This window comes from Tupaia chinensis, unplaced genomic scaffold (assembly GCF_000334495.1).
Source record: "Tupaia chinensis unplaced genomic scaffold, TupChi_1.0 Scaffold000096_1, whole genome shotgun sequence".
NCBI classification, from domain to species: Eukaryota; Metazoa; Chordata; class Mammalia; order Scandentia; family Tupaiidae; genus Tupaia; species Tupaia belangeri.
In genome coordinates this window covers 5,383,016-5,396,915 of record NW_006159558.1, presented here as the reverse complement: position 1 = coordinate 5,396,915, position 13,900 = coordinate 5,383,016, and the positions used below count along the sequence as shown (strand labels likewise).

At 45.0% G+C, this 13,900-nt stretch overlaps 1 protein-coding gene across 1 annotated transcript in view; it reads left to right on the top strand.

Moving 5' to 3' along the window:
- Positions 1-7,038: 7,038 nt before the first annotated feature.
- Positions 7,039-13,900, top strand: part of ADCY2 (adenylate cyclase 2) — a 393,152-nt gene continuing 386,290 nt past the window's right edge. Inside the window, exons 1-2 of the mRNA XM_014585843.1 lie at positions 7,039-7,053; positions 7,690-7,887. Coding sequence (XP_014441329.1) covers positions 7,039-7,053; positions 7,690-7,887 — 213 coding nt within the window. The remainder of the gene's footprint in view (positions 7,054-7,689; positions 7,888-13,900) is intronic.

The window sequence follows — 13,900 nt, the reverse complement described above, 5'->3', positions numbered from 1 at the left end:
TCACTTTCATTCTCCGTCTCTCTTAGATGAGCACATGTGCCCTATGGCAATAAAAGCCTATAAAAACAAAAACATAAAGAGAGTGAGCCGGAGAGAGCTAGATAGGGCCAGACTTGCTTTTCTAACAACCAGCCCTCACAATAAAAAACCCACTTCTGTGATAATGATGTCATTTCCCAAGTGTGGAGTCTTCATGATTTAATCCACTCTTAAGACATCTCAACACTGTCGCATTGGAATTACGTTTACAAAACATGAACTTTATGGACACAGTCAGACCATAGCACTCTCTCTCTCTCTCTCTTTTCCCAGCTATATGTAATAGGAGTTTGTATGAGAAATACATTTCTTGGATTTTCTTTTCCTTGGTCATTTTTCCAATGAATGGATTTATTGGTGCCACACTTACTTGAGCTTTAACTCTGAGGCACTTTTATCCATTTGGTTCACAATAATGGGTTGTGTGGATCATACAGTGCTCCTAGGATGGGGATGGGCATCTCAGATTGCATGGTGACTCTGTGGCTCATAGTCAACATTCATTCCCTTCTAAGGTCTGGTCATAAGCTAGTAGCTGTTTATCAAAAGGAGAATAGTTATCTGCAGAGCTACTAAGAAGTCTTCAAAAAGCACTGATTTGGATGGACAAGTTGGCACTTTCAGGGAATTCTGTGTAGACAAACATGGCTAGTCACTGTAGAAGGTGGCCTCTATGGTGGCATTGAGCGGAGGGTTCATGGGAATCTGGAGCTACTCCCTCTGTGCTTCTGCATCAAGTGTCGGCTGGGCACTGTTTGGCAGGACTAAAAGTTGGGAAGAAGAGCAGAGGAGAGTGGGGACAGGCAGAAGACAGTCTAGGACCTCTGACTGCCCATAATCTATCTGACTATAAAGACTTTGGTTGAGCACTTCCTTCAACTCCAACCAAGAACCTTACAAGAGAGGGGATTCTGCAAAATGTAACTCTTAGCAAAAAACAAACTGGCACTAGAATAATTCAGCTCAACTTTTGAAATTGTCAGATTCCCTCCAAACACCGCTGTTATTGCCCACCATAGACTTTGCCATGTACTTTTTTCATTATTCTGTAAAAATTTATCTAATGATTTTTTTTATCAATAAGTTATGTAGGTTTGTGCTTTTTGTCTTTTGATTATTTGGTAATTTTTAATTAATGATCTTGTTATAAACTTTTTTGAGAGTTTTGCTATAGGACATGTGTGCTCACAAGAGAGAGACAGAGACAGAGAGATAGAAAGCAAGAAATAACCTCCCAGCCGGGATGGCCCTACCACAATCCCTTCCCCTCTCAGGATTTTGGGCATGCATACACGCTCGCCTGGCATGAATTTTTTTTTTTTTTTGGAGAGGTTTTTGCTATAGGGCATGTGTGCTCGCCAGACAGACACAGAGAGACATAGAGACAGAAAGCGAGAAATCATCTCCCAGAGGGGATGGTCACGCCGCAATCCCTTCTCCTCCATTCTCCTCTCGGGATCTTGGGCACGCACGCACACGCGCCTGGCACGTGTTGTAAGCTACAGGGTCCAGGACGTGAACTGCAGTCAACTACATGGGAGCCCAGCGACATAGCCATTACGCTAACTGCTGGTTCCCGCCTGGCATGAATTTTAAGCCACTAAGTCCAGGACTTGAACTGACTGCATGGGAGTCCAGTGACATAACCATTACTCCATTTGCTGGTCCCTATTTTGTTATAAACTTCTAATTTAACTATACTGTGATCAAAGAACATGAGTCTCTATGATATGTGTCTTGAAATTTTTTACAAGATGCCTGAAACATGATTTTATAAATATTCCATGCATACTTAAAAAAAGCATTGTTCTCTCTAATGACCAGAGGCAGAATTCTGTATTTTTCAATTAGACCAAGCTTGTTAATTATGATGTTAAAATATTTCATTTATTTATATTATTATTTTATGTCTTTTATTTGATTGTTTTCATTTTTTGTTTTATTTGCTGGGCCTATTGATAACTGGCTGAATTGTTGACATCTTCCACTCTTGATAGATGAGCTAACTTTCCATCTGATTGTATATATTTTTGTCCTATGCCCTTGATGGTTATTTTATTAGGTGTATAGGTGCTTAAAATTAATATAATTGCCTATTTATACCTCATGGTAAAATAAAGTATAATTGTATATGTGGATAAGAAAAAAATTTTTGTATTTTGTGTGTGTGTGTGTGTGTGTGTATATATATATATATATGCACATGTGCACATACATATTGTGAATATATGTCTCTCTACACATACCCCTGTAGCCAAAGGTATATCAGAGCTAGAAGCTGATTTTGTTTTTCTCAGTAATTAATGCTGTTGGGTGTGGTAGTCCTGTGGCATTCTAGACACTCACAGCCATGTAACATCTGTGTCACCACACATGGGAAGAAACTGGCTTGGGGATACTCAGTTTTTTACCACAAGTCACACAGTGGGAAGTGACGAGAAGAGGTTTCTACCTTCAGTCTGCCTACTTCGAAGCACTGCATCAGTTTTCTTTTTAAATAGAGAAGCATTATTTTACATTGGCCTATCCTTTACCATCGAAATGAGAAATAGCACCGTTTATCAGAAACTGAAACATGTACACAAAAGAATGAAAATACAGGTAACCTGTTGTTCCATGGTAAAGCCTCTAAGGAAAAAGACGTTGTCACATAATAAATAAAAGTGGTGGGTATTTAATTGGCCTAGCAATTAGAACCCCAAATGATCAGAAAATGCATTGAAATGAAAAGATGAATGTTTGAAGAGAGAGAGAGACCCGTTATCATTACAGTAGATGACACCGTCTACAATTCCCCTTTGCAAAAAGCATTACAGTGTATTTTACTTACTATGCATTGTATGATTGAATTTATTTTTTACCTTCTTAAAAGCATTTTAGAAAGGCATTTTAGTACATTGGCTTTAGTCTGCATTATCTAGCAGTTTTTCTGTTTGTTTGTTTGTTTGTTTTCCCCCACAAAAGGAGGAGAGATTGGGATACATACAAATATTTAATAGACTCATGGTATTTTTAATGTTTTAGCCTGCTTATTTTAAGCTACTGTGTTTCATACTTGGAAGTTTGAAAAGTCACTCAGAAGAAAACATGAGATTTTCTATGGGAGGGAGGACTGTGGACCCAGGTCTGAGGCAGTCTTGGAGTCCACGTACTTGGCCTCGAGAAAAGCTTGCGATGCGACGCAAGGCCGAGAGAGAATGACTCCCTCGGCTTCTGCGACCTTTAATGAATACTCTTCTGTTTCGTTCTTGACACACTTATAAAAGGCTCTGTTTTGTGAAGAGATCTATGTTAAAACTCCTTCAGAGTTGGAGTTCAGAAGGCAACACAGAATAAATTGATGGCTGCTCTCTTTCTTGAAGAGCCCTGTTTTGTTTGTTTGTTTGTTTTTGGGGGTGGGCAGGTCCATGTTTTACAGAAGGCCGGGTTTTAAGCTTCCTGAACAGCAGTTAAAGGTCTTAGGCCATGTGAGGCTGGGGATCATTTCCTAGTACACAGAATGGACCTGGGAACATGCCTGGCTGGTGAGCGAGGCTACACCATCAGCTGCCTCAGATCCCAATGCAACTGTGGGGCCTTCACAGGCCCCCCTCCCATCCTCTTTAAAAATATATCCAGAATTATAGTTTGTAACCACATTATCAAAAGCATATGCAATCTTTGACCCTAAAGCTTGAAAACTTGTGCTTTTTTTGGTTCTCATTTTAGAAGAAATAGAAATTTTTTTTCTTTCTTTCTTTCTTTTTTTTAGTTTACTGTAGAGAACTTCTGCTGGCCAGACAGAGAAACAGAGAGAGAAAGAATAAGAAGTTGTTGTCTAACGAGGGGCTTTACCCTTTTTATCCAGGACCCAAAGCAGGTTGACCCCTTGCCACTCAACAAAACAGAAAGCACAGAGGCAAATTGTTGATGAGAGAGGAAAAGAGACTCTATTATGTGTTGTGAGAATATCTTCGAATCGTCACCTCACTTACAGATGTTTTTTAGGGAAGGGGGATGCTATGTGGTTGAGAGCCACCTATAGAAAAGCATAGATCAGATTAATTTTTATTTTTTTGAGAGAGGCTTTTGCTATAGGGATCATGAGCTCATCAGAGAGACAGAGAAAGAAAGAGAGACCGAAAGCGAGAAATCACCCCCCAGGGGGGATGGCCATGACAATCCTTTCTCCTCCATTCTCATCTAGGGAGCTTGGGCATGCACACAAACGCGCCCAGAGTGAGTTTAAGCCACGGGGTCTGAGACTCGAACTGTGGTAGACTACATGAGAATTCAGCAACATAGCCATTATGCTAACTGCTGGTCCCAGATCAGATTAATTTCTAGCTGAGGGGGCACAATCAAATGATTTATCTTTGAGACAGGAGTTTCAGTCTTAGCTAAGAGGTACAATCTAACAAATCATCTTCATTTTTTTTAAGAATTATTTTATTTGACTTTATTTATTTATTTTAATTTGACCAGAGAGGGACAGAGTGAGAGAAGGAAAATGAGAAAGCAAACTGCCAGGTCCAGGACTCAAACTGCAGTTAGCCACGTGGGAGCCTAGCACCCTTAACCACTATGCAACCTGCTGGCCCCATCTGGCATGTTTCTCAAGCCACTAACTGTTCAGTCCGTCATGTGGGATCCAGCTGCCTTAACCTCTGCACCAACTACTGGTCCCCTAAATTAAAATACCTTTTTTAAAGTTTTTATTTATTTATTCCATGAAAGAGAAAGAGAGAGCACGAGCATCCCCAATAGGGTCCTGACACCTTTACCCACTCCCAGCTCCACCAGTCTGCATCATGGGTACACGTGTACCTGGCATACTCACGGAGGTCCCTGGACATGAAGCAGAAACTCTTTTCTGTGGATATGCCCCAACAGAACATCACACTGTACTTTAAAGCCATACCACTGTCCAGCCCCTAAAAGAAGTTAAAACATTTTGTGGGCTCCTAGGGGGGTTTGTGGGACCCAGACATTGTGACCAAGAAAGTTATACTGACGCATGGGTAGTATAACTCAGAGAGAGAGAGGGTCCCATATTTATAACCAAAACATATCATGTCTTGTATGAAGGGATCTCCAAGAAGTCTATGGAAAGTGAGTATTATGAATGAAACTATGCATGGATTGCAACCTTTTTAATTTTTTGTGTACCAAAGTAAACTCACACTCTAATTTTACTTTTCTACTAACTTTTTGAGGTCCCCTTATAAACAGTACCCAGCTAGATAAGGTAGTGGGTCTTTGTTGAATGATAGATAGCTCTTTTAAGAGAAAAGAGCAGGAAATGTCCCATAGGCCATTGGTTTGTCCTCTGCTTTCTGGAAGGACTCCTTCCCAGCTTCCTGTTTCTTAAGTTACTAATTTTCGCTCTGCAGTCATGCATATTTTTGCACTAGTTTCTCATTTTTCAGGAGAATTAAGAGCCAGGAAAGTCAATAATTATTTCACTTTTACTGTTTTAATGAAATAAGTGAAAAGCCATACTAAAAAAGCAGTATTCCTGGATCTTTTATGGTTAGTTTTCTGTCCACAGCTCAGTCAAGTTCATTTTGGAAGGTTTAAAATGAACTTGGTTGTGGGCCAGCAGATGATGTAGATTAAGGTGCCTGTGCAGTTTGAGTCCCAAACCCAGCAGCTTGAGAAACCCCGTGTGTGCGTGTGTGTGTGTGTGTGTGTGTGTGTCCCCAAAATCTGACAAGAAAATAGAGGAGAAGGAATTGTCACCTGGCCCTGGGAGTGATTCCTCACTTTCCCTCTCCCTCTCCCACTCCCTCTCCCTCTCACTCTCCCTCTCTCTCTCCCTCCCTTCCTTCCTCCCTATCCTTCTCCCTCTCTCTGGTGAGTACATATGTTCTATAGCAAACTACAAAAATAATAATAATGATAGTAATAAATAAAAAAGAAATAAAATCCATTTCCTTGGCTCCATGTGAGCAGCCATGGCTGTCTGGAATTTGATATTCTCAAAGGACATGCTGTCTCGTCCCATGAGAGTCCCAGGAGAGCTTGCAGCTGGTGGACATCTAATACCCTCTTGTAATGACTGTAAAGTGTGTCTGAGGGTAAGAGAAATAACTTGGGCACTTAATCGTGGATATAAATAGCAATGGAGGAAGAGAATAAGAACAACTCATTTGATCCTGTTGTTTTCTGCTAGTACTGGAAACATATTCTCTTGGTCACTAACTCATCTGCTGCATGGCCAGAGGGCAGAGCCCAAGGCTGGACTCCTGTCTGTCTCCCTTACCAGCTTGATATCCCATGGTGATCCTTCTCAGTACCTCACTTTCCTCCCCAGGATGGTGGTGCTAACACCAATGTCCACCCTCATGGGACTGTTGCAGGATGAAAGAGGTTAACATATGGCAGAGTACTTAGCACATGAAAGTGAAGTTTTTAGGGCTTCTCCTTTGTGGTTATGCTGCCTTTTCCCAGGTATCATTTAACACACATGTAATTGTGACAGAGCAAAGGAAGTGGAGTCAGTTGAGGGAGGGCCTGAGTCCCAGTTCGTTCTATCAGCTGCGTGTTGCTTGGATGGAGCCATCTGTAGTAAAGGTTAGAGCTGCTGTGTGATGTGGTAAACCCCATATACACCAATAAAAGTGAGGGGTCCCTAGGCTCTAGCATTCGAAAAAGGCCCTACCTGTGAGTCCCAGACTGTACCATTACTGTGTATATTTTGCAGCTTCAGTGGAAGTTTCCATGGTCCCAGCTGTGTAGGGTTTTTGATTAAAACTCCCATGAGTGTTTCAGTAGCTACACACATTTGGGTGAGGATTACAGACCTTAACCTGTATGCCATCCACAGTCAGTGTGCTCCACAGCCAGGTCAAGTATGATGTTCTGTAGATGCTAAGGACAATCCATGCTTGTGTAAGCCAAGGAGCCATGATGTCTATTGCATGGTGCTGGAGTTGGGATGGATTGAAACAGTGTGCCTTTTTTCTGTGTGTGTGTGGTTAGAAAGAGATAAATAGGCAATGAGCATTAGTGTGCAAAATGAGTCTTAAAAAGGTATTAGTAAGAGGTTAATAATAAATGCCCATTTCTTTTTGCTATTGGAGCCCAAGGGAGGTGGAGGAAGTCAAACAGCAAATATGGCGGCACTTCTCAGCACTTCGCGCATCCTCACCTATTATATTTAGCTTTTCTGGACCTTTTCCTATTAACCTATGATCCCCTTAGAATGTTAATTGCCATGCACTCAAATAAAAGCTCCTCACTTTGGAAACTGAGATCACTTTTTTTTTTTAACAAAAGATTTCAAATCCATTTGAAGACTTAATTGTCGATGCCAGGGTAGGTAGGGTCCTCTGATTCAGGCAGGGTGTGAGTTGTCTTATTTTCTGTTGGCAAGAGTATGTTCTTGCCTCTGCTTCTGTTGCATTCATGGATCAGTAAAATTTATTCCATTTATTAGAGAAAACATAAATTTGATGGCATAGCTGACATCCAATAGTGGACTCTCTTGGAAATATATGGGTATTAAGATGAAACTTAAATTTTTAAAAGTTCATGCTGTTCTACTTTTCAAACAATTTTCAAAACCCAATATATTTCGACATGGATTAACATTGATAACAGTTTAGCTCCATAAATCATTGGGACTGTGGTGTTTCCATATTGTTCACTATTTTCTTCTTTCCTCAGGAAGTGGAAGACCATGTGGCATTTTTAATCACTGTTCCGACTGCCCTGGCAATTTTCTTCGCAATATTCATCCTCGTCTGCATCGAGTCTGTGTTTAAGAAGCTGCTCCGACTCTTCTCTCTGGTGATATGGATGTGCCTCGTCGCCATGGGATACCTGTTCATGTGCTTCGGAGGCACCGTTTCTCCCTGGGACCAGGTAGGTGTTAGGATACTTGGGGTATTGCCTTTACACGCCTCACGTGACGTATTAGTTCTGCAAACTAGGCCCTAACACGGAGAGCGGGCATCTGCAACTGAGACCATAGTCTTTTTTAAAAAAGAAGTATACGTTTTTAAAATTCATTCATTTGTAATGGAAAAAAGATAATTGCAGAAATGCGGTCCAGTGTGACGTTTCGAGCCATGTGTGTATGCTGTCGAAGGACTAAGTCAAGCTGCTTAACACATACAGCACGCCACTACTTACCTTCCTTTGTTTGGTGAGAATGTGTGAAGTCTACTTTTTGAGCAGTTTTGAAGTATTCATCATTATTAACTGTCGTCTTGTACAGCAGATCATCACGTTGTATTTATCTCGTCTAAGAAGAAGTGAGAAGAGCCAGGCTCAGAGGACAGTGTTCTGTCTTTTTTTTTTTTTTTTGAGAGGTTTTTGCTATAGTGCACGTGCGCTCACCAGACAGACAGAGAGAGACATAGAGACAGAAAGCGAGAAATCACCCCCCAGGGGGATGGCCACACCACAATCCCTTCTCCTCGTTCTCCTCTTGGTATCTTGGGCACTCATGCACACAGGCCCGGCATGAGTTTTAAGCCACTGGGTCCAGGACACGAACCATGGTCGACTACGTGGGAGTCCAGCAACATAGCCATTACGCTAACTGCTGGTCCTAAGGACGGTGTTCTGAAGTAGCTGTGGAAGTGGTGCCCCATGGCTGAAGCCACTGGGTGCCCATTTTCATTGACCAGTCCTGTGGGCAGCCAGGCTGCTGAGCAGGGCTCTGGTGCTATTTGTGTAGACGAGCTTGTTTCCTGAGTGCACGGTGGTCTCCTCTATCCCAGAATCCCGTGCGCTGTCTCTACTCTGTCCTGGCTTCAGCCCTTGCCTTCTTCCTCAGTCACGTCCTCCAACTGCCCGACTTCTTCCGTGAACCTCGCTCTTCTGTCAACATCACATCTCATCCCGGGAATGGCTTTCCCTATCTCCTGGGACTCCCACCTGCCTTTCTTCCTTTTGTACCCACTGAGGCTCTCGGCTTACAAAATGCCCAGGTCTGCGTGGTGTCCTTTCCTTGGGAGCCTTTGGTCTGACGAGTGGGTTTTCTCCAGTGTTGCTGCCCTGTGAGGTTCCTCCCCGTGTCCATCTGACGTCCTGATTAGATGGCTTGTTGACTGGGCAGGTCTAGGCTGCAGAAATGGCTATTTGGACTATTAACTTAGAGCTTGTTGCTGCAGCCAAACCTTTGTGGCCATCCAGGAGAGGGTGAATGTATCCCCGAAGAGGGCTGTCTCAGCATTGGTGGGCTGTCAAGAGCTGTGGTAAGAGAAATGGGACCCAAAGGTAGGCAGAGGAGAAGCCATGTGGGGAGAAGAGAAGTGGGGAGGGAGAGTTGCCCACTGGCCGAGGGAGGAGCATGGGTCAAGCTGGGAGTGGATGTGACAGGGACAGAACCATGTTGCTGTGCCTTAGTAGAAGAGCCCTGGCTGAGCCCAAAGGTGAGGCTTCTAGTGGGTTCTATCATCATAGTCATGTGAGCACTGCTGTTATCCTCTTGGGGCCTCAGATTCTTCTGCAAAGGGAAAGGGCTGGGCTGCATGAACACAAGTTAGTCTCCTCTAAACAATGCTGTCATAGAGGCCAAGAGAACTGGAGAAGAGCTTCATCTTTTCATCTTCCCTCTCCCACTCCAGCACTTGGAGGGTTGGGTCAAGCCCCTTATTCGAGCTGCTACTTCCCTCCGCCAGCCCACCCTTTCATCCTGGGCTCCTGTCTTACCTGACCGCCTGAGATGGCCACAGGGTCCCAGTGCCTGCTTCACTTCACACTGTGCACAGGGAACAAACTGGAGAATGGCTAGGAGCATGGGCTAGTTCAGCATTTCCTTAGCTTACGTTTCCACGCGAATTGCATTTTTTTGTTTCCAGATCTTTGCTATAGAATGCGTGCACTCACCTGGAAGACAGAGAGATGGAAAGCAAGAAATCAGCCTCTGGGCGAATGGCCATGCCACAATTCATTCTCTTGCATTCTCCTCTTGAGATTTTGAGCACACACACATAAGCACCCAGCATGAGTTTTAAGCCACCAGGTCCAGGACTTGAATCATGGTCGACTACATGGGAGTCCAGTAACAACCATTATGCCATCAGCTCATCCCTCAGTTTGTCTTTTATTTTACTAGTTTAATTTTTTAATATTCAATCACTGTATATCATTACAGCATAAAAAATGAATTTTCCCAGCATGAAAACACTGTGTATTAGTCCACTCAAAGTTATTACCATACACATCATCAACAGACAATTTTCTAATTTTGTGTCCTTTAAATATTTTGCTTTTCTTTTTCCTCTTGATTTCCTTCTTCTCGCCCTCCGTCATTTCCCACCCTCCTCCCACACTGTCTCTAGTTCCCACAGTTGCCCTCCACGCTTTTATACCTCCCAGTCTCTCCATTTATGGCACAAAGTGTACACATTCGGTATGTACTGTGGGGACACGCTGTGCCTTTCACAGCCTGGCTTGTTTCACTTAGCATTGAATCTTCCACATCTGTCCACTTTCCGTCAAATGCCAGGGTCTCACTGAGTAGTATTCTGTAGTGTATACGTGCCACACATTTTCAATCCATTCTCCTGCTCATCGACATTTGGGTGGGTTATATGTCTTAGCAACTGTGAATAATGCCACAATAAACATGGATGTGCAAGTGTTTTTCTGACCAAGTGCATTCCTATCCTTTGGGTAGGCACCCAGGAGTGGAATTGCTGGATCTCATGATAGTTCTATTTGTAGGTCTTTGAGGACTGTCCATATTGTTCTCCACACTGGGTTTACTAATTTACATTCCCACCAACAGTGCAAGAGTTCTTTCTTCACCTCAGCCTTGCCAGCAGTTATCATTCTTTATTTTTTAATTCTAGCATATTCTGATTGGATCAGGTGGGTTTTTTTGCTATAGGGTATATGTGCTCACCAGAGAGAGACAGAGACAGAGAGGGAAAGTGAGAAATCATCCACCCCTGGGGGATGGCCATCCTCTAATCCCTTCTCCTCTGTGCTCCCCTCTGAGTACACTGGGTACAAGAGTGCCTGTTATCTGGGACGGGTTTGAGCGGGGCATAGAACACCTCATCAAGACGCTGTTGGGAGTGCTCTCTGTCTCTCTCATTTTCTCCATTCATGGGAGAAAGAGATAAACTTTAAAAAAGAAAAAAAGAAAAGGGACACTTTCATCCATGGTCCCCACTGAGGGTTGAAATTGGGCTCAACACCCTTGCTACCCTGCCCCCTTCAGTGGGAGTGAGATTTGAAATGTATTTTGGTGCCATATTAACAAAACATCTGTTCTCTGGCCCCTCATGGGCAAGGAGCATTGGCCATTGAGAAATCTTAGAGTAGGTTCCCAGTGCTTAGGGAGGCGGGCAGCTTTCAATGCCCTTTAGAATAGAATGAGTCCCACTTGAAGACAGTTATGTCAGAAACACGTGTCAGGTGATGCAGGAGTGAGCCGCTGTGCCTTTCACACAAGGCCTTCTTCCCTGCCAGCACTGAGGGCAAGTTTAGGGCCTCCAGAGCACCCGAGATTGGACAATTTGCTTAGACTCACGGAAGCTGTCGTACTCATGATTAGAGGTTGCTACGTGGAAAGGATGCAGGTAAGCATTGGCCATGGGAGGGGCCCAGGGAACCCACCAGGCATGGTGCTCCTGCGTCCTCCCCCTGTGGAGGCATGGGCAGCGCTGTCTCCTGGCAGTGACACATGACTATCGTCACAGAGAATTATCCATGGTGGAAGCTCAGTGGAGACTTCGATGTCCAGAGCTTTTCCTGGGCTGGGTCTCATGCTGCATGCATGGCTGGACTCTAGTCCTCACCCTTCTGAAAGTGAGGCTGCCATTTCTAGCCTTCAGCCTTTTTTGAGGCAGATTGATGCTGCGTGCTCTTAAATTCACATCGTAAGTCACATTTAGACTGTAAGCGGCCCAAGTGCACAGGCAGACAAAGATGCCGTAGGAGGCAGGGCCTGCTGAGGGCCTAGGCCACCCCTTGCATCTCCTGTTGGTAAGGTCATGTGTTCATTGCATGAGTGGCTTGAGCATCACTCAGGGTCATCAGCATCTCCATGTTCCACCTGGGACACAGAGTGCAAACAGCCGCATGGTCCAGACTCCGTGCCAGACCCCATCCTGAGAGCTTTCCTAACAGAGATCACATAGTTCCTGCATGGCTCTGGGAGCTGCACGTGCCACTCAGGCTTCCCAAGGGCAGCAACACTGGCTCAGGTGGCACCGCACCTTCCTCACGGCTGAGCTGCTGGAGAGTCATGAGATGTGAGCCTTTGGGGTCTGATTCCAGAGGCTAGCTCTTATCCGTAAGGTCTGTGGTTCCTATCTGGGGGCCATTTTTCCCTCAGGGGATGATTGGCCATGCGTGGGCACATCTTTGTTTATCACAGCCTGGACAGGTGTCGGGAGTTCTGCTGTCGTCTCAGGGGCAGGAACCAGGGGTGCTGTCTGGGGGGTGGATGAGACCAGTGTTGTTGGTGTAACACCCAGGAATGATGGGGTAGCCCCGACCGGCAAGGATTAAGCAGCCCTGAGTATCAGGAGAACCGAGGCTGAGAAGCAGTTCAGGTACCACACTGCCCCCTGACGATGCCCGTTAAATAACCAGCTCTGAGACCCCGGTACGTGGAGCTGTGTGGAGCTGCTCGTGCACCTCGCTCTTACCGGGCAGTGGGAAGGGGTGACTGTGGGAAAGCACAGGCTGTTAGAGGCGGCAGACTTGGCGTGGCAGGAACATCAGTGGAAGTAAGGAAGACAAGGTCTGTCTCTGACCTGCTGCTCTCCCATTGGCCGGTATGTACTCCACAGGGCTGCCTCCCACAGAGTGAGTGTCCCAAGGTCTTTCTTATGGTTCTGGAGGTTTGGGATGGGGAGTCAGGGCAGTCATGCAGAGTTTCTGACTCCAGCTGCTTGGTGGTGGTGTCTGGATTCTAGCTGGAAGTCCTTCCTGCTGGCCGCTGACCTGGGCTCCTTTGTGAAAGGCCCTCTATGCCTCCACTTCCCCTGAGGGAGCCCACGAGGGTGAGGCTGAGGTTTTTACCTTACTTTTCCTAGTGGTTTGAAAATATTTGAACAGTATTGAACTCAAAATTAGTAGAGGGCTATATAAGATATTTCCTCTATCCCAGCAGATAAAGCAAATGGGATAATTTTTAAGTTTAAGGAAACAGTGCTTGGGCTAGCCTCATAGCCTTGTTGTTAAGGGAGCCAGGTCCCATGTGGCCAATCATTGTTGGAATCCTGACTACAGAGGCTTGAAAACTTCAGCAGACACATGTGCATGCATATCCCAAATCCCAACAAGGAGAAGTGCAGAAGAGATTGTGGCACAACCACGTCCCATTAGAGGGTGTTCCATCCTCTTCCTTCTTCCTCTCTTTCTTTTTCTAATGAACGCATGCACCTCTGGCAATAAATAAAAAATAAAAAAGGAAAGAAGGAGAAATGGCAGTGTGTATGGGATGCAGTCTCCCCCTCTGCCCCGTGTTGTTACACAGCTCTGCAGCGCTTCCTGCTGCGGGCCTCCGTGGGACTAGCCCTTGTCCTGATAGGTCAGTCCTATGGAAAGAGACCTCGTCAAGGTCATAGCCAGTGCCAGAAGGAATTCAGTACTCAGAGCTGCTGAGACACTTACCAGCTGTGCTAGGAGCGGCAGGGGATGTGGCATTAGAACAGTGAACCTGGAAGCAGTCCTTTGTTCCGTAGGTACTCACTGTGTCAGCTGCCCAATACTGCCCTCAAAGAACCATCCAGGTGTGCCCTGTGACGGAGAACAGCAGAGATGTAGGTCCCACAGCCTTGGAGGCCATGCCATGAGTTTCCACCCATGGACATGACCATACTCTGCCCAAGGCTCTGGGGAGAGCCCTCCCCTGGCTCTTCCAGCTGCCGGCCGCCAGTGAGATGCGGCATTTCTTGGACAGAAA